The sequence below is a fragment of the Rhinopithecus roxellana genome, chromosome 14 (genome assembly GCF_007565055.1).
Source record: "Rhinopithecus roxellana isolate Shanxi Qingling chromosome 14, ASM756505v1, whole genome shotgun sequence".
NCBI lineage: Eukaryota > Metazoa > Chordata > Mammalia > Primates > Cercopithecidae > Rhinopithecus > Rhinopithecus roxellana.
This window is the reverse complement of record NC_044562.1, coordinates 89,810,349-89,834,352: the sequence shown is the minus strand read 5'-3', so window position 1 is coordinate 89,834,352 and position 24,004 is coordinate 89,810,349. Positions and strand designations below refer to the sequence as shown.

Sequence of the window (24,004 nt, the reverse complement as noted above, 5' to 3'; positions counted from 1 at the left end):
CCCCATCTCTATTAAAATACAAAAATTAGCTGGGTGTGGCAGTGCGTGCCTGTAAGCCCAGCTACCTGGGAGGCTGAAGTAGGAGAATCGCTTGAACCCGGGAGGCAGAGGTTGCAGTGAGCCAGAACACGCCACTGCACTCCAGCCTGGGAGACAGGCGATATTCCATCTCAAAAAAATAAAAAAGAAAGGAAAGAGCCTCAAAGATCTGAGAATATCAGAAAGTTCATGTCAGTGAAGTCCCAGAACAAAAGAAAAAAACTGGAGCAGAAAAAAAAGATTTGACAAAACAAAACTTTCCAAATTTAATAAGAAACATAAACAGTTAAGTGAACACGGATAGGATAAACGTATGCCCATAAATAATCAAACTGCTAAAAAATCAAAGACAAAAGAAAAAAATTCCTAAAGGAGCCAGTGAAAAACAACATATTACATACAAAGAAACAATGATTCCAATGATTACAGATGTCTCATCAGAAAGCACAGAAGACAACAAACTACATTTTTTGAAGAGCTAAAAGGGTAAAACAATAAACACAGGATTCTACACCTAGTGAAAATTTCCTGCAGTAAAGATATTCTGAGGTTGGGCACAGTGGCTCACACCTGTAATCCCAACACTTTGGGAGGCCAAAACGGGCGGATCACTTGAGGTCAGGAGTTCGAGACCAGTCTGGGCAACATGGTGAAACCCTGTCTCTACTAAAAATATAAAATTAGCCAGGTGTGGTGGCTCATGCCTGTAGTACCAGGACTTGGGAGGCTGTGGCGAGGGGATCACCTGAACCCGGGAGGCGGAGGCTACAGTGAGCCAAGATCACGCCACTGCACTGCAGCCTGGAAGACAGAGTGAGACTGTCTCAATTTTTTTAAAAAAAGATACTCTTAGGTAAAGGAAAGCTGAGACAATTCATCAGCAGCAGACCTGTTCTAAAACAAATGCTAAATGTAGATCTTCAAGCACAAGGAAAATGATACCAAAGGGAAACTGTAACTTTAGGAATAAAGAAAGTGCAAATGAAGTAATAAACATATGTGTACATAAAACATTTTTCTCCCCTTAAATTCATTAAAATAGGTATGACTATTGAAATCAAAAATTATAATGTTGAGTATGTGGTTTTCAATGTTTAAAAATGTAATATATAGAATCACTGGCTAAAGAGGCTAAAGAAACATAAATTGTGTGATTTCTGCATTTCACCTGAAGCAGTAAAGTATTAACTGTAAGTAAAATATAAAGTTAGGTATGTATATTGTAATCCCCATAGCAGCCACCAGAAACAAAACAAAACACACACAGAGTCAAAAAAAATACATAAATTAAATGAATTACTAAGACAATAGTCAAGCAATCTAAAAGGTAGGAAAAGGGAGATTATGGAACAAAAAGCAGAAGGGGCCAGGTGAGGTGGCTCACACCTATAATCCCAGTACTTTGAGAGGCCAAGGTAGGAGGATCACTTCCCTAGGAGTTCGAAACCAGGTTAGGCAACATAGTGAGACCCACCTCTAAAAAAAAGTTTTTAATTAGCCAGGTGAGGTGGCATGCACCTATACTCTCAGCTACTCAGGAAGCCAAGGTTTGAGGATCACCTGAGCCTGGGAGGTCAAGGCTATGGTGAGCCATAACTGTGCCACTGCATTCCAGTGTGGGCAACAGAGCAAGACCCTGTCTCCAAAAAAAAAAAAAAAAAACAGCACACATATATCCAAATATATCCACAATGTCACTAAACGTAAATGGTCTCAACACAATTAACATACAGAGATCATCAGACCAGATTCAAAAAACACAAGATCTACTGGGCATGGTGGCTCACTCCTGTAATCCCAGCACTTCTGGAGGCCAAGGCAGGCAGATCACCTGAGGTCAGGAGTTGGAGACCAGCCTGGTCAACATGGTGAAACCCCATCTCTACTAATATATAAAAATTAGCTGGGCCTGGTGGCACATCCCTGTAGTCCCAGCTACTTGGGAGGCTGAGGCACAAGAATTGCTTAAACCCAGGAGAAGGAGGTTGCAGTGAGCCAAGATCATGCCACTGCACTCCAGCCTGGGTGACAGAGGAAACTGTGTCTCAAAAATAAATAAATAAAATAAAAATAAAAACACAAGACCCAACAATATGCTGTCTGTAAGACATCCCTTTAAATACAACAAAGGATGGAATTATAGAAAGGATAGAAAAAATAGATCTTGCAAACTCTAATCAGAGTGAACTTCAGAACAAGAAAAATTACCAGGGATAGAGGGAAATTATATAGTAAAATGGTCAATTCACCAAAAAATATATAACAATTCTAAATGTTTATGCACTTTTTTTTAAAGCTTCAAAATATATGAAGCAACAACTGAAAGAATAGAAAAATCCACTATATTTGGAGATTCAACACTCCTCTCTGAGCAACTGATAAAACAAATAGAAAATCAGCAAAGATATGTAAGACCTGAAAACCACTATCAATCAATCTGACCTAAGTGACATTTATAGAACACTCCACCCAACAACAGCAGAATACACAAGGGCATGTGAAACATTTATCAAAGTAGATCATATCCTGGGACACAAACCTCAAAAAATTTAGAAGAAATGAAATCAAATAAGGTATATTCTCTGATATGAAATCAAATTTTAAAATCAATACAAGAAAGCTATCTGGAAAATTTCCAAAGTATTTAAAAATTGAATAAAACCCTTCTAAGTAATCTGTGAGTCAAAGAACAAGCCTCAAGGACAACTAGAAAATGTCTGGAACCGAATTAAAATGAAAATACATATCAAACTTTGTGACATGCAGCTAAACAACTGCTTAGAGAAAAATGTATGGCATTAAACGTTTCTATTAGAAAAAGAAGATCTCAAATCAACAATTTAAGCTTCCATCTGAGAAACTAGAAAATGAGTAAACTAAACCAAAAGCAAGTAGGACGAAGAAAATAAAAGACGAGAGCAGAGATGAATGAAATGAAAAAATAACAAAGAAAGTAAATGAAACTAAAAGCTGGTTCTTTGACAAGACCTATAACAATAATAAATCTTTCTAGCCATTCTGACCAAAGAAAAAAAGAGAAAAGATACTAATATTCAAATCAGGAATGAAAGAAAGGATGCTACCACTACGAACTCCACAGACAATAAAAAGAATAATGAAATACCACAACTGCATGTCCACAAATAAACCAATTCTTTGAAAGATACATCTACCAAAATTCATTCCTCAAAAAATAGATAACCTAATAGTCCTGTATCTATTAAATAAGCTGAATTTATAGTTAAAAATTTTCTAACAAAAACATTCCAAAGGTAGTGATTTCTCTCAATTGATTGTTCACTGTCTTTACAGATCAAACTTCCTGTTCTACTCTTTCTCACCTTCTCATTACCGCACTAGTCTTCAACACACACACATACTCTTTCTCTTTCTCTCTTCTCTCTCTCTCTCTCTCTCTCTCTCTCTCTCTCTCTCTCTCTCTCTCTCTCTCCCTCCCTCCCTCCCTCCCTCCCTCTCTCCCTCTCTCCCTCTCTCTCTCTCTCCTCTCACTTTCTTCCCGCCACCCACTCCAGGCCAAGATGATTTCACTGGGGAAATTTTGGCAATCATGAGTCTACCTCTGTCCTGACAGAGTTTTCAAGATAGACAAAATCCAGTGATACCCAAAGCTTCCAAACTAGAGAACAAATACACAAAAGACAAATGTCAGGCACAAACGTTCATGCCTGTAATTCTAGCAACTCTGGAGACTGAGGCAGGAGGACTGCTTGAGGTCTGGAGTTCCAGACCAGCCTAGGCAACATAGCGAGACCCTGTCTACTAAAACAAAACAAAACAAAATTAAATACTTCTTAAAAGATGAATAGAGGATAGGGCATGGGTCTTCACTTTTGTGGAGGTTTCTTTAGTTGCTATTGTTGTTGTTTTTGAGACAGGGTCTTACTCTGTTGCCCAGGCAGGAGTGCTGTGGCATGATCATGACTCACTGCATCCTGGACCTTCTGGGCTCAATGGATCCTTCCACTGCAGCCCCCCAAGCAGCCCCCTAAGCAGGTGTGTGCCACCTCACCCAGCTAATTGTTTAATTTTTTTGTAGAGATGAGGTCTCGCTACGTTGCTTAGGCTGGTCTCAAAAACTCCTGAGCTCAAGTGATCTTCCAGTCTTGTCCTCCCAAAGTGCTGGGATTACAGGCATGAGCCACCATGCCCAGCCTGGTTTTTTGTTTTGTTTTGTTTAACAGGAAGCTATTTATTCATTTGACAAAATTTGTATTGAGTCTCACTTAAATCTTGGAAGTTCTCCCTTCCTGGACTGCAGGTTACTGAGATTTAGGGATAAAAAGGTTTAACAGATAGAGAGAATGTCCAAAGGTGTGGGTCCTCAATACTCCTTATGCAATTGAGATACAACATCTCTGAAGTAGAACAGGAACATTCCCATGACATTAAATTAATTCCCAGGAGTAGACCTTCCAAGAATTCTTAGGGATAGCATTAATGGCATCTGCTTTCTATAGAAGTGAAGATCTCTACTCTACAAATCACCCAACAATTCCTGACAGCACACAAAGCATTCTGACTCAAGATAGAGCCACATATGGCCATATCAGGCTTTTGTCATGAAGTACTACTCTTTTCGGGAATACTACGAATTTTCTTCTTTACATTGTTAACCCCTGAATATTGCAAAAATCTGAATCATCTCTTTCTTAAATTCTAAAGTCCATAAGGTCAAGGATGTGTTCTCAATATCCAGCTCTGCACAAAGTGAGCATGGGTTCTAAAATAATATGAACAGGCCAGGCAGGGTGGCTCACACCTATAATCCTAACACTGGAAGGCCAAGTAAAGAGGATCGCCTGAAGCCATGAGTTTGAGGCCAGCCTGGGCAACATAGTGAGACCCCATCTCTACAAAAAAATAAAGAAATTAGCCTGGCAAGGTGGCATGCACCTGTGGTCCCAGTTACTCAGGAGGCTGAGGTGGGAGGATCACTTAAGCTAGAGAGGTCGAGGCAGCAGTGAGCCAAGATCATGTCACTGCACTACAGCCTTGGCAACAGAGCAAGACCTTGTCTTTAAAAAAAAGAAAATAATATAAAGACATATCTTGTTCTTATCTGTTTTTTGTTTGTTTGTTTGTTTTAGATAGTTTCACTTTTGTTGCCCAGGCTGGAGTACAATGGCACCATCTCAGCTCACTGCAAACCCCACCTCCCGGGTTCAAGCAATTCTCTGCCTCCGAGCAGCTGGGATTACAGGCATGCATCACCACTCCAGGCTAATTTTGTATTTGTAGTGCAAACAGGGTTTCTCCACGGTGATCAGGCTGGTGTCAAACTCCCGACCTCAGGTGATCCGCCCGCCTCAGGCCTCCCAAACTTGTCTTTATCTTTAGAAATACCAACATACATGCACAATGGGAAATATAATTAAATGGCTTTCCCAGACACTACTAAATATAGCCCATTATATCCCAGTAGAACAGCATGTAAAATAACAATTTCAAACTTTTAAAAATGATAAATTAGGCCAGGGGTGGTGGCTCACGCCTGTAATCCCAGCACTTTGGGAGGCCGAGGCAGGTGGAACACCTGAGGTCAGGAGTTTGAGACCAGCCTGGCCAACACGGTGAAACCCCGTCTCTACTAAAAATACAAAAAATTAACCAGGCAAGGTGGTGGGCAACTATAATCCCAGCTACTCAGGAGGCTGAGGCAGGAGAATCACTTGAATCCAGGAGGTGGAAGTTGCAGTGAGCCAAGATTGTGCCACTGCACTCCAACCTGGGCAACAAGAGTGAAACTCCATCTTAAAAAATAAAATAAAACAAACAAAACAAAAAGAATGGTAAATTAAGGGCCTGAAGTAGTGGCTCACACCTGTGATCCAGCACTATGAGAGGCTGAGACGGGCAGATCACCTACAATCAGGAGTTTGAGACCAGCCTGGACAACATGGTGAAACTCCGTCTCTACTAAAAATACAAAAATTAGCTGGGTGTGGTGGCAGGTGCCTGTAATTCCATCTGCTCTGGAGGCTGAGGCACCAGAATTGCTTGAACCGGGAGGCAGAGGTTATAGTGAGCTGAGATGGCATCACTGCACTCCAGCCTGGGTGACAGAGCAAGACTCCATCTAAAAAAAAAAAAAAGAATGGTAAATTAGAAGGGAACATCCAGAAATAATAATAATGAGCTGTGATGGTTAATATTAAGTGTCAACTTGACTGTACTGAAGGATGCAAAGTATTGTTCCTGGGTGTGTTTGTGAGGGTGTTGCCAAAGGAGATTAATACTTGAGTCAGCAGATTAGGAGAGGCACACCCACCCTCAATCTGGATGGGCACCATCTAATCAACTGCCAGTGCAGCTAAAATAAAGCAGGCAGGAGATCTTGGAAGAGTGGACTTGTTGAGTCTTCCAGGCTTCATCTTTCTCCCATGTTGGATGCTTTCTGCCCTTAAACGTCACACTCCAGTTTCTTCAGCTTTTGAACTCTTGGATTTATACCAGTGGATTGCCAGGGGCTCTCAGGCCTTTGCCACAGACTGAAGGCTGCACTGTCGGCTTCCCTACTTTTGAGGCTTTGGGACTCGGACTGACTTCCTTGCTCCCCAGACCGCGGACGGCCTATTGTGGGACTTTACCTTGTGATCACGTGAGCCAATACACCTTAATAAACTCCCCTTTATATATACATCTATCCTATTAGTTCTGTCCCTCTAGAGAACCCTAATACATGAGCCTTCTCCTTATTTTAAATGTTAAAAATTTTACTGCATTATGCTCCAAAAGTCCATGGCCTACTCTGTATGCATACAAAAAATATAACAGCATTTATGAAACAAGTTAATACTGGCAACATTATTAACCCAGCCACTCAAGTAGGTTCCAAATCCCAGCTATCATTACACTCTTTCATCTACCAAATCTAATCAGTTAACAAATCCTATCAATTCTTCACTTCTCAAATAAACCCTTTTTCACTCACACTAACTAGAACCACCCTATTTTCAAACAAAGAAATTAAGGCTGCTGAAAATAGTAGAAATTAGGATAAATATAAAAGACTTTCTTCCCATTTTTAATTGCTCTAAAAGACTGGCCAACAAGATTAAACCCCGTGTCTACTAAAAATCAAAAAAAAAAAACAAATGAGCTGGGTGTGGTGGTAGGTGTCTGTAATCCCAGCTACTTGGGAGGCTAAAGACGGGAGAATCACTTGAACCCAGGTGGCAAAGGTTCCAGTGAGCTGAGATCGCACCACTGCACTCCAGCCTGGGCGACAAGAGCAAAACTCCATCTCAATAAATAAATAAATAAATAAGCCGAGCACGGTGGTTCATGCCTGTAAATCCCAGCACTCTGAGAAGCTGAGGTGGGTGGATCACTTGAGGTCAGGAGTTCGAGACCAGCCTGGCCAACATGATGAAACCCCGTCCCTACTAAAAATACAAAAATTAGCCAGGGGTGGTGGCGCGTGCCTGTAATCCCAGCTACTCGAGAAGCTGAGACGGGAGAATCACTTGAACCCGGGAGACAGAGGTTGCAGTGCACCAAGATTGCGCCATTGCACTCTAGCCTTGGAGACAGAGCAAGACTCCATCTCAAAAAATAATAAAAATAAATAAATAACAAGGCATTACAAAGTTTATAACAGAGAGGAAATACTTGACGAATAACAAAGTATTATATCACAAAGGATGGGTGGGAGGAAACAGAATTATACATAAGGGTCTACCATATGAAATATTAGACAACACACCACCACTCACAAAGTTCTACTAGACAGCAGTGCTCTAGCGCAACCACTGTAGAACACAGTAAAAAGAGGCAACAATAGTTAAGATAGGGAAGACAGAAAAGAGAGAGGGAGGGAGACATTCTGGTAGGTAGATTAAACTGTACAATTAGAGTTTACTCCTTGAGGGCAAGGACTCCAAAAAATAATAGTAAGATAAAATGAAATGATAAAACATAATCCAAAGGAGGATGGGGAAAAAATGTTCATGAAATTCAGGTATGAACTGATATTAATTCCCAAAATATATCTGACAACACAAAGAAAAATGCACACCCTTCTGACCCAAAAAATTCTATTTCTAAGAATTTGTCAGCCAGGCGCAGTGGCTCACACCTGTAATCCCAGCACTTTGGGAGGCTGAGGCGGGCAGAACACCTGAGGTCAGGAGTTCAAGACCAGCCTAGTCAACATGGTGAAACCCCGTCTCTACTAAAAATATGAAAATTAGCCAGGCATGGTGGCGTGCACCTGTAGTCCCAGCTACTCAGAAGGCTGAGACAGGAGAATTGCTTGAACCCAGGAGTTGGAGGTTGCAGTGAGCCAAGATCACCCCACTGCACTCCAGCCTGGGCAACAGAGCGAGACTTCATCTCAAAAATAATAAAATAAATTTAAAAAAAAGAATTTGGGCCGGGCGCGGTGGCTCAAGCCTGTAATCCCAGCACTTTGGGAGGCCGAGACGGGTGGATCACGAGGTCAGGAGATCGAGACCATCCTGGCTAACACGGTGAAACCCCGTCTCTACTAAAAATACAAAAAACTAGCCGGGCGTGGTGGCGGGCGCCTGTAGTCCCAGCTACTCGGGAGGCTGAGGCAGGAGAATGGCGGGAACCCGGGAGATGGAGCTTGCAGTGAGCCGAGATTGCGCCACTGCACTCCAGCCTGGGCAACAGAGCGAGACTCCGTCTCAAAAAAAAAAAAAAAAAAAAAAAAAAAAAAAAAAAAAAAAAAAAAAAGAATTTGTCCTACAAATTCATAAATTTTATATGATAAATTCATATATAAGTACACAAAGAAGTATATGCGAGAATATTCAACCTAGCACCATTTAATAGCAAAAGGCTAGAAATGATCTAAATGTTCATAAAGAAAAGCCTGATTAAATAATGCATGGTCCACAATAAACCTATGTCCACAATGACACACACACACACACACACACACACACACACACACACATACATATATTTATGTATTTTTTATTCTTTTTTTGGTGGGGGGAGACAGAGTCTTGCTCTGTCACCCAGGCTGGAGTGCACTGGCGCAATCTTGGCTCACTCCAACCTCCGCCCCCCAGGTTCAAGCAATTCTCCTGCCTCAGCCTCCCAAGTAGCTGGGACTACAGGCGCACGCCATTGTACTCGGCTAATTTTTTTCTGTATTTTAGGAGAGACGGGGTTTCACCGTGTTGCCCAGGCTGGTCTCAAATTTCTGAGCTCAGGCAATCCACCCATCTCAGCCTCCCAAAGTGCTAGGATTACAGGCGTGAGCCACCAAGCCTGGCTGACATATGCATATATTTGAATATACATAGAATAGCTCTGGAATTATACAAAGAAACGACTAACTGGATTTCTCTTGAGAAGAATGAATCGAGACAAACAGCAAGAAGACTGTTGACTGTATTCTCCTTACCATTTGTAATTTTTATCATGTGCACATTATTGCCTGCAAGAAAGAATGGGGTAGGAGAGAGAGGAGAGGAAAGAGAGAGACATTCGGGTAGCTAAATTAAACCATACAATTACAGAGTTAGTTCCTTGAGGGCAAAGACTCCAAACAGCAGCCTACACTAGCTCATGAAGAAGAAAAATGTCATGTAAATTTCTTTTAGGTTAAACCAGCACTAATTTCATCTCAACTGCTACATGCCAGCCTCAATCAAAAAAATTTCAGATACTTCCTATTAAATAATACTGAGGGAATAAAAATACATAAACGCACTAGGACAACACACAGGAAAAGAGGCAAGAGCAAAAACAAGTTTTCAACCAAGTTGTTTTGGAAGCAGATGTTTAGGTGATAACTTAGCTGCAGCCTGATCCTATGCTCCACCTAAGATTTCCTCATCTGCCCCAAAATAAGTTCTAGATTTCTATGGAAAGAATAAAGTCTTGTCATTCACATGTAAGCGATGAATATCTTGCTGTAGTTTTCAAATTCTCATATGCATCAACAAGCTTTTTCTTAACAAGCACCAAGAGCAAGGAAAAGTTTCATTTCAGTTGAATATGAAATCTGGGTGTGCTCATTTCAAGCTCAACCCAGAACTGAGTATTTGTACAGAAAAATATATATATACATGTTTTGCTGAAATAAATAAATTTCGTTTTTTTCAATTTTGAAAATATCACTCTTTATGTACAGGTCTAGAATAGAGACCAAGAAATCGCCACACATTAATAATTCTGCTAGACCTATATTTGACACAGATCATGTTACAGAAAAAGAAATTTTTGAAGCTCTTACATTAAAATTGTGTTAAGCTATTTTTTTTAAATTATACTTTATGTTCTAGGGTACAGGTGCACAACATGCAGGTTTGTTACATATGTATACATGTGCTATGTTGGTGTGCTGCACCCATTAACTCGTCATTTACATTAGGTATATCTCCTAATGCTATCCCTCCCTCCTCCCCCACCCCACAACAGGGCCCAGTGAGTGATATTCCCCTTCCTGTGTCCAAGTGTTCAAGCTATATTTTTTTCATATTGCCTTGCTTTATGGTTTTAGCAGCTTTACTATAAACATTATAAATTTTCCTATTGTAGGCCGGGCGCGGTGGCTCAAGCCTGTAATCCCAGCACTTTGGGAGGCCGAGGCGGGTGGATCACGAGGTCAGGAGATCGAGACCCTCCTGGCTAACACGGTGAAACCCCGTCTCTACTAAAAATACAAAAAAAAACTAGCCGGGCGCGGTGGCGGGCGCCTGTAGTCCCAGCTACTCGGAGGCTGAGGTGGGAGAATGGCGGAAACCCGGGAGGCGGAGCTTGCAGTGAGCCGAGATCGCGCCACTGCACTCCAGCCTGGGCGACACAGCGAGACTCCGTCTCAAAAAAAAAAAAAAAAAAAAAAAAAATTCCTATTGTAAAAAATAACTTTACTAAGTTCATTTAAATTAAATATACCTTTAGAAAAAATAAATCCCATTTTGTCTTATACAAATTATTTAATCAAAACATTATGGTTGCCTTATAAGTTTTTAAAAATCTAAGAAAAGGGAAGAGATTAATTTCAAGAAAGGTAAGCTAAGCTAAGCTGTACATTTTCCCCCAAGAAATAGTTAAAATGTCGTGTTGAGTCTTAAAAGGTGACTGGGGGCGTGCCTCTTGTACCCTAGATCACATAATATCTCATTAGCAGCTTGTATACTAAAAACTGGGGATAAAACTATTGTCATCACTTAAACAAGGTTAAAAAAAATCATATAGGAACTTCTAAGGAAAAACTAAAGTTTCCTTTACTTCACTACTCACTTGCAATAATGATGATATCCTTAGGGAATAGAGGGAAACCATACAAAATGAATAGGCTAATAAGATGGTCAAATAAATAGATTCAGAGAAATCAGTCGTACTCAAAAGAGCATTAATTATTACTAGAGCAATATATCTCAACTTCCTAGTCACAAATGCCTGGGTTCCCTGAGAAACGGAAATTATGCCAAGGGATCTCCAGAACAAAAAGATTGGGAAAATCTGCTCTACAGAAATTAACGAGACAGGCTCTGGACTTAAGAACACCACACACATCCTTAGGCACGATACTGAGGTCTCTTCCCTGGGGAAACTGGCCCAAGAGAAGAACAAAAACCTACTTTTGGGAGTCCCTGCATTTTCCTTCTAGAGTAACATGCTCCAGACTAGCAGCCTGATCTAAACACAGAAAATATTTAATCAGCATTTAAATGTCTCACTTAAATATTAATAGAAACTGGCCAGGCCAAGTGACTCACGCCCATAATAATCCCAGCACTCTGGTTGGTGGAGAAGGCGGATCACTTGAGGTCGGAAGTTCAAGACCAGCCTGGTCAACATGGTGAAACCCCCTAAAATTAGCCAGGTGTAGTGGTGTGCCCCCGTAGTCCCAGCTACTCAGGAGGCTGAGGTTGGAGAATTACTTGAACCCGGGAGGCCAAGGTTGAAGTGAGCCAAGATAGTGCCACTGCACTTCAGCCTGGGCAACAAAGCAAGTCTCCGTCTCAAAAAAAAAAAAAAAAAAAAAAAGAAAACTTTTAGAAAGGCATTAACAGGACAAAGAACAATCAGCAAGGCAAGTGCTCTTGAAGAACTGAAATATAATGGCCAAAATGTAAAAATCAATTAAAGGAATACAAGATAAAAAAATAAATCTGATAGGCCAGGAGCGGTGGCTCACATCTATAATCCCAGCAGTTTGGGAGGCCAAGACAGGTGGATCACTTTAGGTCAGGAGTTCGAGACCAGCCTGGACAATATGGTAAAACCCTGTCTCTACTAAAAATACAAAAAATTTAGCTGGGCATGGTGGCGCACGCCTATAGTCCCAGCTACTCGGGAGGCTGAGGCAGGAGAATCGCTTGAACCCGGGAGGCAGAGGTTGCAGTAAGCCAAGATCGCTCCACGGTACTCCAGCCTGGGCAACAGAGCGAGACTCGGTCTCAAATAAATAAATAAATAAATAAATCTGATAGAAATAAAAACAGGCCAGGCGTGAGTAATCCCAGCACTTTGGGAGGCCAAAGCAAAAGCATCACTTGAGGTCAGGAGTTTGAGACCAGCCTGGGCAATATAGTGAGACTCAGTCTCTATTTTTTTTTTTTCAGTCTCTATTTTTAAAAAGAAAATATATTTTGAAATTTTAAAAAATAATAAAAAAGAAAAGCAAACAGATAAAGATATGGAAACTAGGACAGAAATTGTTAAATTACAGGTGTGCTCCACGATGTGCCACAACTAGATAACACACGTTCCAAAAAGAGAAAACAAAGATAATAGAAAAGAGAAATAATAAAAGGAAAATTCCCAGAAATAGTCTCTAGATTGAAAAAGCCTACAGAGTAACCAGCACAGTGAACAGAAAACAAACAATGAAACACCTCACAACAAAGTGATCCTCTTTTCAGAATGGTGGTAACCCTTCCACAGAGGACACACACCATCACCAACAAAAGACTAAGAATCAGAATGGCATCCAAATTCTCAACAGCAATTCCGAAAGCTAGGAGACGAAGTGCTTTCAATATACAGTGGAAAAACTATTTCCAACCTACAATTCTAATTCTACACCCAGTCAAACCAGCAAGTATAAAGACATCACTGAAGATATTCAAGGTCTGAATATAACACATACCTCCCATGTATCCTCTCTCAAAAAATTATTGGAAAATGCACTCCAGCAAAACAACATCCAGAAATTAGAGCATCCAAAACAGGAGAGAAGTGAAGGGAATTCCCAGGGAAGTTTCAGGTTCTAATAGCTGTGCCACAGATGTAGAGATCAATGCGCTAATTTGGAATAGGAGGATGAGGGACTGCAAAAGAGATACCTCCAAGGAAAATAAAAGTAACTGTCTCGTATGTTTTTAATTATTCACAGGAAAGTTTCCATTATCAAAACTTTCTTAGGGATAAATTTGTGATAGGTACACAGAAAACGAAGCAATCAAAATAAAAAACAATTTTAACCTCAAGGACCATAAAAAGTTATTTAGAAATAAAATATAACTGAAGCATACAACAAGGTTCTACTGTAATCAATATTTACACGATCATAACATTAATACTGATTTAACCAAAAGATGCTACACCTGCAACGGAAGGATTCGGTAGGATGGTGATTAGAGAACTAAGTGTACATTTTCCATAGTAGCAAGTCACTACATAATACATAAAACTGAAAAAAAAAAAAAAAAAAAAAAAGCTCCTGAAGCAGTAGTATAGCATATTACATAGAAATGTGTAGGCCAGGCACAGTGGCTCATGCCCGTAATTCCAGCCCTTTGGGAGGCCAAAGCGGGTGGATCACTTGAGGCCAGGAGTTCGAGATCAGCCTGGCCAACATGGCGAAACCCTGTCTCTATTAAAAATAAAAAGTAGCAGGGTGTGGTGGTGCACGCCTGCAATCCCAGCTACTCAGAAGGCTAAGTCATGAGAATTGCCTGAACCCAGGAGGCAGAGGTTGCAGTGAGCCAAGATCCTGACATTGCACTCCAGCCTGGGCGACAGACCGAGACTCTGTCTCAAAAGAGAGAAAGAAAAAAAGAAATGTGGCTGGGCGCGGTGGCTCAAGCCTGTAATCCCAGCACTTTGGGAGGCCAAGACGGGCGGATCACGAGGTCAGGAGATCGAGACCATCCTGGCTAACATGGTGAAACCCCGTCTCTACTAAAAAATACAAAAAAACTAGCCGGGCGAGATGGCGGGCGCCTGTAGTCCCAGCTACTCGGGAGGCTGAGGCAGGAGAATGGCGTGAACCCGGGAGGGCGGAGCTTGCAGTGAGCTGAGATCCGGCCACTGCACTCCAGCCCGGGCGACAGAGCGAGACTCCGTCTCAAAAAAAAGAAAAAAAGAAATGTGTCGGTAAACAGCCAAAGAAACCTGTAAGAGTTGAAAGTGGTCGTTTCTAGGGGGCAGGAAGAGGGAGTGGAGAAAGATGTGACAAGGGAACATTTTCTTCGATGGTAAGTTTAGTGCTATTTGACATTTTAAATTATTCACACGTAGTTTAGAAAAATAAATTTAAATTTAAAAATACAGTATTAAGACAAACATGCTATTTTTGTCTTCAAGTCGTTTGGAAATGGAAGTAGCTTACTTTCTCAACTTCCTTCCCTTCTAGTGCTGAATTATCTATCATCTTAACCCACGCCCTTACCTCTTCCCCTCCTCAGAGAAAAAAATGTCCTTAACTGTTTCTGAGATTTCCAGACTCTACCACGTACTGGATCCCATGCCTCTGACATTTTCCATAATCTTGCTCCATCTACATTTACCATCTTCTCCTGAATTTGCAATTTTTCATTCTATAAATCCTTTCCCTAAAACCTATAAACAAGCTGAAGTTTTCCACATCCTGTAAATAACTGAAGCTTAAGTACACCCTTCAACCAGTTTTCTCACTTTCCTTCCGTCCACTGACATTAAAGTACTTCACACTCACTACCTCTACTTCCTCATTCTCCCCTTTGATTTGTGCCCCCAACATGCTTCTCAGACTACTTTCTCTCACAGATCATTACTAATCTACATGCCAGATTCAAAGGCCTCTTCTCCAGGCTCAGCCTACTTCATGGCATTTGAAAATCTTTACTCTCTCTCCTTGAAACACAATCTTTCTTTTCGGCTTTCTCAACACTACTCTACCATTTCCCCTCCTACCACATTCACAGGCTTCCTTACTGGCTTTTCTTTCTACCCTTAAAAATGCTTGTTTTCTCCCAGAGTTCTATCTTCAGCACTTTCCCTATCATTTTATCCATCCTAGTGATTAGTCATTTCGAGTGTTGCCCATATGTAAATGCCTAGCATGACGTACATGTTAAATGAATGTTTACTGAACTGCAATGAATGAGCACTAATTTTTACGCCCAAGTTCAAAGTGTATCCCTCAGTTTTAAAACTGTTATTTGCCACGATCTAGAAAAGTATCTGAAGTTCCTGAGAGCACAAACCAAATACACCCACAACTGAGTTCATTTTCTTTTCCCAAATCTGTTCTCCTCACTGTTATCAGTTAGAACCACCATCCAAACTATCACCCTCAACTCCCCCTTTCTCAATCCCTACATCCAACAGTTGGCCAAATCGGTCTTTTCAATCTTTTTTACTCTTGCCATTCCCACTGCCATTCCACCGAAATTCAGGTGATCAATGCCTTTGTGAGTTTTTCCTATCTCAAGTCACACTCTACTAATCTTATTTTATACACATATTCTATTTATTCTAAGAATATAAATACTAGTAATAATAACTGTGAATGCCTAAAGCCTTGGATGAGAAGGAAGATAATGATGTGAAAATATCTGGTCAGGCGCAGTGGCTCACACTTGTAATCCCACCACTTTGGAGGCAGAGGTGGGCAGATCATGAGGTCAGGAGTTCAGGACCAGCCTGTCCAATATGGTGAACCCCGTCTCTACAAAAAAAAAAAAGAAGTGCAAAAATTAGCCGGGTGTGGTGGCATGCACCTGTAGTCCAGCTACTCAGGAGGCTGAGGCACGAGAATGGCTTGAACCTGGGAGGCGGAGGTTGCAGTAAGCCAAGATCATGCCACTGCACTCCAGCCTGGGCAACAGAGTAAGACTCCAACTCAAAAAAAAAGAAAAAGAAAATATCTGCCAGGCGCGGTGGCTCATGCCTGTAATCCCAGCACTTTGGAAGGCCAAGGCAGATGGACAGCTTGAGGTCAGGAGTTCGAGACCAGCCTGGCCAACATAGTGAAACCCCGTCTCTACTAAAAATACAAAAATTAGCTGGGTATGGTGGCACGCGCCTGTAATTCCAGCTATCTGGGACGCTGAGGCAGGAGAATTGCTTGAAACCGGGAGGCGGAGGTTACAATGAGCAGAGATCCGCCATTGCACTCCAGCCTAAGCAACGAGAGTGAAACTCCATCTCAAAAAAAAGAAAATATCTAATATTGAGATTCCTACACCCCACACACAGATTACAAGGATTTTATTTCTTGAAACAATTATCTACGGTAAGTACCATTAGTATCCCCTTTTTACAAATAAAGTGAACTTGCCTAAAGTTAAACTGCTGGCAAGTAAATGGCAATGCCAGGATCTGAACCCTGACAGTCTGGTTCCAGAGCACATACTATTAACCATGGAATACTTTCTAACGTATATATTCTATTCAAAGCCATTCTGAAAACTTACGTCTCTCCTTTCTTTTTCTACTATTCCTGCTCTCCCCATCCCAACACCCTATTACCCTACATTTCAAGCCACAAAGAATTGAATATGATAGGCTTATTTTCACACCCCTAAGATCCAACTGCAAAGTTCTGTTCTTCCCTTTCTAAGCCAATTCAAAATTAATCTCCTCTGAGGGAACTTCTATACCCATCCCCTGTACAATTATTCACTCTCTAAGTCCACAGAACTCACCATATTATATGCTTATGTATGTCTTACATATGGCTAGTTTGTGAGTCTCTGGAATTCCTTGTGTCTTTTTACATCTTTGTATTACACTGTTAATAACAGAGCAGTTCAATCAAAGCTTACAGAATTTAGCTTAATTAAATGTAAATTCTAGTAGCCAAGACATAAAACTAATAGCTTCTACTTTGCCTCATCTTCATTGCAAAATATAGACATCACAAACCAAAAGAATTCCCTTTAGTCGGGTGTGGGTGACTCATGCCTCTAATCCCAGCACTTTGTGGGGCTGAGGCTGGCAGACAGCTTAAGCTCAGGAGTTGAAGAGCACCCTGGGCAACATGGTAAAACCCAGTCTCCACCCAAAATACAGAAAATAAGCTGGGCATGATGGCATGTACCTGTAGTCCTAGCTACTCGGGAAGCTAAGGTAGGAGAATCACCTGAGCCCGGGAGGCAGAGGTTGCAGTGAGCCGAGATCATGCCACTGCACTCCAGCCTGGGTGACAAGAGACCCTGTCTCTAAAAAACAAAACAAAACAAAAAAAATTCCCTTGAATGTGTAATGTTAGCAGCAATCCTCCAAATGTTAGCAACACTAAATTCTTAGAGATGTATTTCATAAGGTACTAGAAAGTAGACATCAAAGATGACACAAATATGAAATTCTGGTACCTTGCTTCTTGATTCTGCCTATTAGTCCAAAGAAGTTATCTCTTTTTGCTGCCCTTGGCACTCCGCAATTCCAATAAACAACCAAATTTATACACAACTTAATATAGCCAAAGGAAGGGGAAACTAGCAAGAACACAACTTGGTGTATATATATACATATAGTGGTTGTGGTGGTGGTGGTGGTTGTTGAGACAGAGTTTCGCTCTTGTTGCCCAGGCTGGAGTGCAGTGGCACGATCTCGGCTCACTGCAACCTCCGCCTCCTGAGTTCGAGTGATTCTCCTGCCCCTGCCTCCCCAGTAGCTGGGACTATAGGCGCCTGCCACCACGCCCGTCTAACTTTTTGTAATTTTAGTAGAGATGGGGTTTCGCCACATTGGGCAGGCTGGTCTCAAACTCCTGACCTCAGGTGATCCACCCGCCTCAGCCCCCCAAAACGCTGGGATTACAGGTATGAGCCACCGCGCCTGGCCAAACTTTTTTTTATTATACCACACACCCTAAGTCATTCTGATACAGATGAACCACAGACTACACTTTGAGAAACACCATTCTGGATATTCACAGGCAAGGTTATTACCAATTTGAAATTTCATACAACCCTGAAAACTGAATCTACACTGGCACTTTATGTTAAATACAGTAAAACTAGAAGCAAAACTAGTATGATACACAACAGTTAACTTTTATACTGAGGTACTGTGCTGTTTTTCAGTTTTCCCTTATTTAATCCCTACTATCATATGAAGTAGATTTCACCACCCATTTCACAGATAAGAAGGATAACTTTCCCTATCACATGGCTTCTAGTTAGCAGAACACAGGTATTAAACCCTAACTGTCTACCCAAAGTATATCCTCCTAACCTCTACGTTATACCATCTCTCCATTTATAATCTATTTGACATTTTAATAAACAAACGAAGTGGGGTAAAAGGAGAGAAGGTACAAAAATAAACTTTCTAGTTAACACTGTTGCCTAGACACCTTTTCTAAACATACCTCAGTTCCTAATGACAAACGGCTTTGCTATAGAGATGACAGTCACTGAAGGTGGGAAGTTTAAAATATCTGTCAGGGATAGGTGCTTGGATTACTTTATAGTAGTCAAGAGTAGGAAGTTCTGCATCAGCCAATTAGCTCTAACTCCAGAAGAATAAAGCAACTGGGTAGGGATCTTGATACCCTTGACTTAGGGACTCTGAGACACTAGATCCCTAAAAAAGGTTAGAGCATCCAGTTCATCTGATAAGACACCTAGAAGTCAAGAGCTTGATCTAGAGGGACCCTGAAATTTGAGTCCTATGAGATTTATAGAACTATATGGTAGACCCTTACCCTTTACAGTAGGGATTTTTACATTCATCACAGCTGCAAACTGGTGGTAGCCTCCCTTTAATGAAAAAGGGAGTCTGAAGTTTACAAAGACTTTCCTTCCAGATTTAGTCATACAAAAACAGCAAATGATTCCATTGTAGTTTTGTGTGTGTTATGAACACTTGAAATTTGAAAACACTCTGTTCTACTCTGCATGGGTATTTACTAGAGTGAAACAACAATTCCTGGGAAGGAAACTATGAGACTTTCACACTAGAGTATGACTTAGTAAAAGACAATATTTCTCACACCTAGGTGAAAGTGCTGCACTAGAAAAATAAGAGTTTTTATTTTTCTAGTTGGCGGAACACAGGTATTAAACCTGACCTCAGGTGATGCACCCGCCTCGGCCTCCCAAAGTGCTGGAATTACAGGTGTGAGCCACCGCACCTGACCAAATTATTTTTTATTATACCACACACCCTAATTCTGATACTTTGAGAAATAAGAGTTTTTATTTTTCTGGATTTATTTTATTTTACTTTTGGTGGGGGAGCAAATGGGGATCATTTTACAGCAAATACTCTAAGGGATGATCTAGGGAAGGGGAGCATTCAAAACCATGAAGAGAGGGCATGGGAGTAGCCTGACATCCCAGGAAACAGAGCCCTCCTAGACATCAGAGAAAAAGAGTACCTTCCTCCACACGTTGCCAATAATTAATTCAACCCAGTTCTCCTCAGGGTGTTTCTCTGAGTGTCAAACAGTTGTTAAGAGAGCCAGATTCTGTTAAGACTACAGGCTGTGCCTCCTTCTGCCACCTCTACTGCCCATTTATAAGCAGTTCTCCTTCCCTTCCACCTGATGCACTATGCTGGCTCCAGAAGGCTGAAGGACTAAAGCAGTTTTTTTCTTATCTGTAAGAGTTAGTTAACTAGTGGCTGGGTGCAGTGGCTCGTGCCTGTAATCCCAGTACTTTGGGGAGGCCAAGGTCGGCAGATCACTTGAGGTCGGGAGTTCGAGACCAGCCTGAACAACATGGAGAAATCCCGTCTGTACTAAAAACACAAAATTAGCCGGGCATGGTAGCACATGCCTGTAATCCCTGCTAACTCGGGAGGCTGAGGCAGGAGCATCGCTTGAACCCGGGAGGCAGAGGTTGCGGTGAGCCAAGATCACGTCACTGCACTCCAGCCTGGATAACAGAGTAAGACCTCGTCTTAAAAAAAAAAAAAAAATTTTGCTTAACTAAGTACATGTAATTTTGGCCTGCTATATATTTCCCACATTCTATCTTACACGTCATGATGTCACTTCCTTGATACAATATAAAGACATGGTCTTTGGAGTACAACTGACCAAAGTTCAAATAAATACCAGCTCTGCAACTTGTTACTTAACCTCTCTAAAAGCTACAGTGAAGGTTAAGTGAGATTTTGCATAAAAACTACCTGACACATAGTAAGAGTTCATCAGATGACAGAGGTTATGAAGCGGGGAGGTGAAGTCTAATACTTTTATCACGGTTTTAGAAAAGCATTCTGCATTCTCAAAAGATTTAAAACAGTGCTCTGGACCGGGCAATCCTAGCACTTCAGGAGGCCGAGGCAGGCAGATCACCTGAGGTCAGGAGTTCCAAATCAGCCTGGCCAACATGGTGAAACCCTGTCTCTACTAAAATACAAAAATTAGCCGGGCATGATGGCGGGTGCCTGTAATCCCAGCTACTCGGGAGGCTGAGACGGGAGAATCGCTTGAACCCGGGTGACAGTGGTTGCAGTGAGCCGAGATCACATAACTGCACTCCAGTTTGGGCAGCTGAGCAAGACTCCGTCTCAAAAAATAAATAAAAATATAAATACAAATAAATAAAACAGTGCTCTGGTTCTAATTAGAAAGCACTATTCGGGCAGCGCGCGGAGGTGCACGCCTGTAATCCCAGCATTTTGGGAAGCCGAGGCGGGCGGATCACCTGAAGTCAGGAGTTTGAGACCAGCCTGGCCAACATGGTGAAACCCTATCTCTACTAAAAATACAAAAATTAGCCGGTTATGGTGGCGGTCGCCTGTAACCCCAGCTACTTAGGAGGCTGAGGCAGAATCGTTTGAACCCGGGAGTTGGAGGTTGCAGTAAGCCAAGATCGCGTAACTGTACTCCAGCCTGGGCGACAGAGATTCTGCCTCAAAAAAAGAAAACACCATTCATCATTTTCCAGGGCAATTATCTCTAAAAAATTATATCTAAAACTTTTCATAAACAGTAAGAAAGAGTCATCCTATTCCTTCCATTTCGGAAACTATTTCATCTGAATTTGTTTCCTGAAATTCCCAACCATTCTGCCTGAAGATTCTAACAGAACTATTCCAGTAAGGGAAAGACAAAGATATATGTTGACAAAAATGAATACATAATTAAAAACCACACATTTATTTTCTCAAGGCAACAAGATGATAAATTTTATTCCTTTCCACTTCCCACTATTTGAATTCTTCTTTTGAGTTACTCTTTATGAATGACTCCAATGGCACCCAACAGCTCCATTCAGGACTTTCCCCAAGAAAGCTTCCAGGTAAACAGAAAAACAACGAATGTTAGCTCCCTAAAACAATAACAAGATGGAGACAAACACTGGATTCTGTTTTTCTACATTCAAAACACAGAATCAGTACACAAAATCAGAAATACACCCAGAGCCTCAGACAAAATCCATAAACCTTCCTAAGGAATCTTGCTTAATTCTCACTTCTTGCTACCCATTCATCAAGTCTTGGAAAATGCTAAAACACGGGTCTCAGCCTCGTCTGTTCAGTGATCCAAATCTGCCACTGCTAATGCATTCAGTACCCCAGATCTGAAACTGTTTTGTGAACAGAAATACTTAGCAGCAGCAGATATGGGCTATGCCAACATTCACCTTGTGCCTAAAACAAAGTGATAAACCACTCCTAGCCTCACCCTCAAGGGACGGTAAGCAGTAACGACTCCTCCAGGAATAAGGCCAGGACGCCAGGGTTATCATTAACACTCATCAGCTCAAGCCCAAGGTTTAGCCACTGCACCTCCACCGCCAGGGAGCCGCGCGGGGCGGGCAGAGGAATGAATGAGACGGGCGGGCGCGGCGCAGGGTAGGCCCGGGAAAGGCGGGGCCGCACTGCCCGGTCCCCACCGCCCGGCGCCGCCCCCAGCCCCGCCCCCAGCCACCCGGGCACCGCGGCATTCCCCGCGCGATTGCAGCGCGCGCCCGGGACTCCTTCCCGCCGCCGCCTCCCCCTCGCTGCGCGACCCCCAGCATTTACCTGCTTTGCAAACCGGGGCGCTGGGGCTCCTCTTCTCCGGCGAGCTTCGGCTCTGCTCCGGAGACCTCCTCCGATGCCGGACGCGGGCTGGGGGTGGGGCCGCGCTCACCTCGCCGGTCCACAGGTGGGTGGGCGACGAGCTGGGCGACGACACGGTGCCCAGCAACGGCGGCGGCGGCGGTGGCCGTGGGGGGCTCCCGCGAGCTCCAGGCGCGGCGCCGCGCGTGGGGCTGGTGCCTCGCGTGGACGTCGCGGACGCGCCCGTCTGCGTGGCCACCGTGGGGCTGGTGCGCGCGGCCGCGTTCCCGCCGCCGCGCGTGGGGCTGGTGCTGCGCGAGGCGGTGCGCGGGCCGCCGCCGCCGCCGCCGCCGCCTGCGGGGCCTGAGGCGCCACCACAGCAGCCACCGTTGTTGTTGCCGCCGCCGCCGCTCCGCGTGGGGCTGCCATGTTGCTGCTGCTGCTTCAGCTGGAACGGAACCGTCGCCCTCATGGGCTGCAAGCGGCTCCCGGGTCCCCCGGCCGTGGCGACCGCACCACCCCCAAGGGAGCCGGCCGGCGTGGGGGACCCATTGCGCCTCACCCGCTGGGACATGGTCCCCCCCTCCCCGGTGACTGGGCGAGACGGGGGGGTTTTGTTGTTGTTGGGCTGCAGGGGGAGGATTCTGGAGGCCGGAGGGCAGGCCCCCGCGCGGGATGACGAAGCTGGACTCCGGGGTGCAGGGGGCGACCGGGCCGGGACCGGCAGCAAAGAGGTGGTGCAGCCGCCGCCGCCGCCGCTCCTCATCAACAATAGTGTCTCCTCCGCTGCCCCCGCCCCCCACGATCGCCCATTGGTGCAGCGTCAGCCGCGCTCGAGCCGCTCTACCGCTCCCATTGGCTACGAGCAGCTCGGGTCCCGGGCCCCCGAGGCCTTGAGAGCCTGGGTGTGCGCGGAGACCGTCTGCTCTTTAAAGAGAAAGAGACCCGCCCCCCGCGGGGAGGGAGCGGAGGAAATGGGCAGTGTGTGTATGTGTAGTGTGCGCGCGTGTGTGTGTACACGTGAGTGGCCGTGTACGCGCGCGCCTAGCCACGCGCGCCTTTCCCTTCCCGCCGGGGGGAGCCCTGGGGACTCAGACTCTGGAAGGTTGCCAAAGGAAATGTCCAGACCCGGAACAGTTCCCAAGGATGGTCTGAAGCCTTTTCCGCATAACTCATTTCCTTACCCCAGTATTCACTTGTATTCACATGTACGCGCCTCCCCTTCGGGCTTTTATTCTTAATGTTTTTGTTCTGCCCTAATTCCATCTACCTATGGACAGGGCTCAAAAGGAGAAGAAATTTAACTAATCTTAAGTGGCATTTTACACCCCTCGCCTTTACTTATTTTTTAGAGCTCTACAAAGAGGCAAATCTCAGAAAGATTAAATTTGCCTGTTAGAATGCGGTTTTAGATAGTATCTATGGAGTTCAGTTACCACATGTTATTCCTACCCTCCTGTATCTCAAGTAATCAAGACTATTTTAATCAGCTGCTTCGCTGTTCCCTGATACCTTGGAAAGATGGCTGCTACCTTACCAGTCTGTAAAATGCTATGGTTTACAGAGGGCTTTATTTGATTCTACACGATCATTGTTTGAGACTGGGCCAGCCATCCATATTTTTGTCTAGTGGAGGAAACAAGTCTTTGGTGTGGCAAAGACCCAGGAAGGCAGGCAGTGACACTAGTTCTAAAATGACCTAAAGGGCTCCTCATCAAGAAAATAAAAAATGGTGGACCCAAAACCTACAATCCCACCTCTCTGGCTATAAATTGCCTATCCATGACCTCTTTTCCCTGTACTA

The 24,004-nt window shown here is 43.3% G+C and overlaps 1 protein-coding gene across 1 annotated transcript in view; it reads right to left on the bottom strand.

The window, feature by feature from the left end:
- FAM117B (family with sequence similarity 117 member B) overlaps positions 1-23,038 on the bottom strand; it is a 131,650-nt gene extending 108,612 nt beyond the window's left edge. The window contains exon 1 of the mRNA XM_030916810.1: positions 22,183-23,038. Coding sequence (XP_030772670.1) covers positions 22,183-22,966 — 784 coding nt within the window. The 5' untranslated portion in view covers positions 22,967-23,038. The remainder of the gene's footprint in view (positions 1-22,182) is intronic.
- Positions 23,039-24,004: the final 966 nt, after the last annotated feature.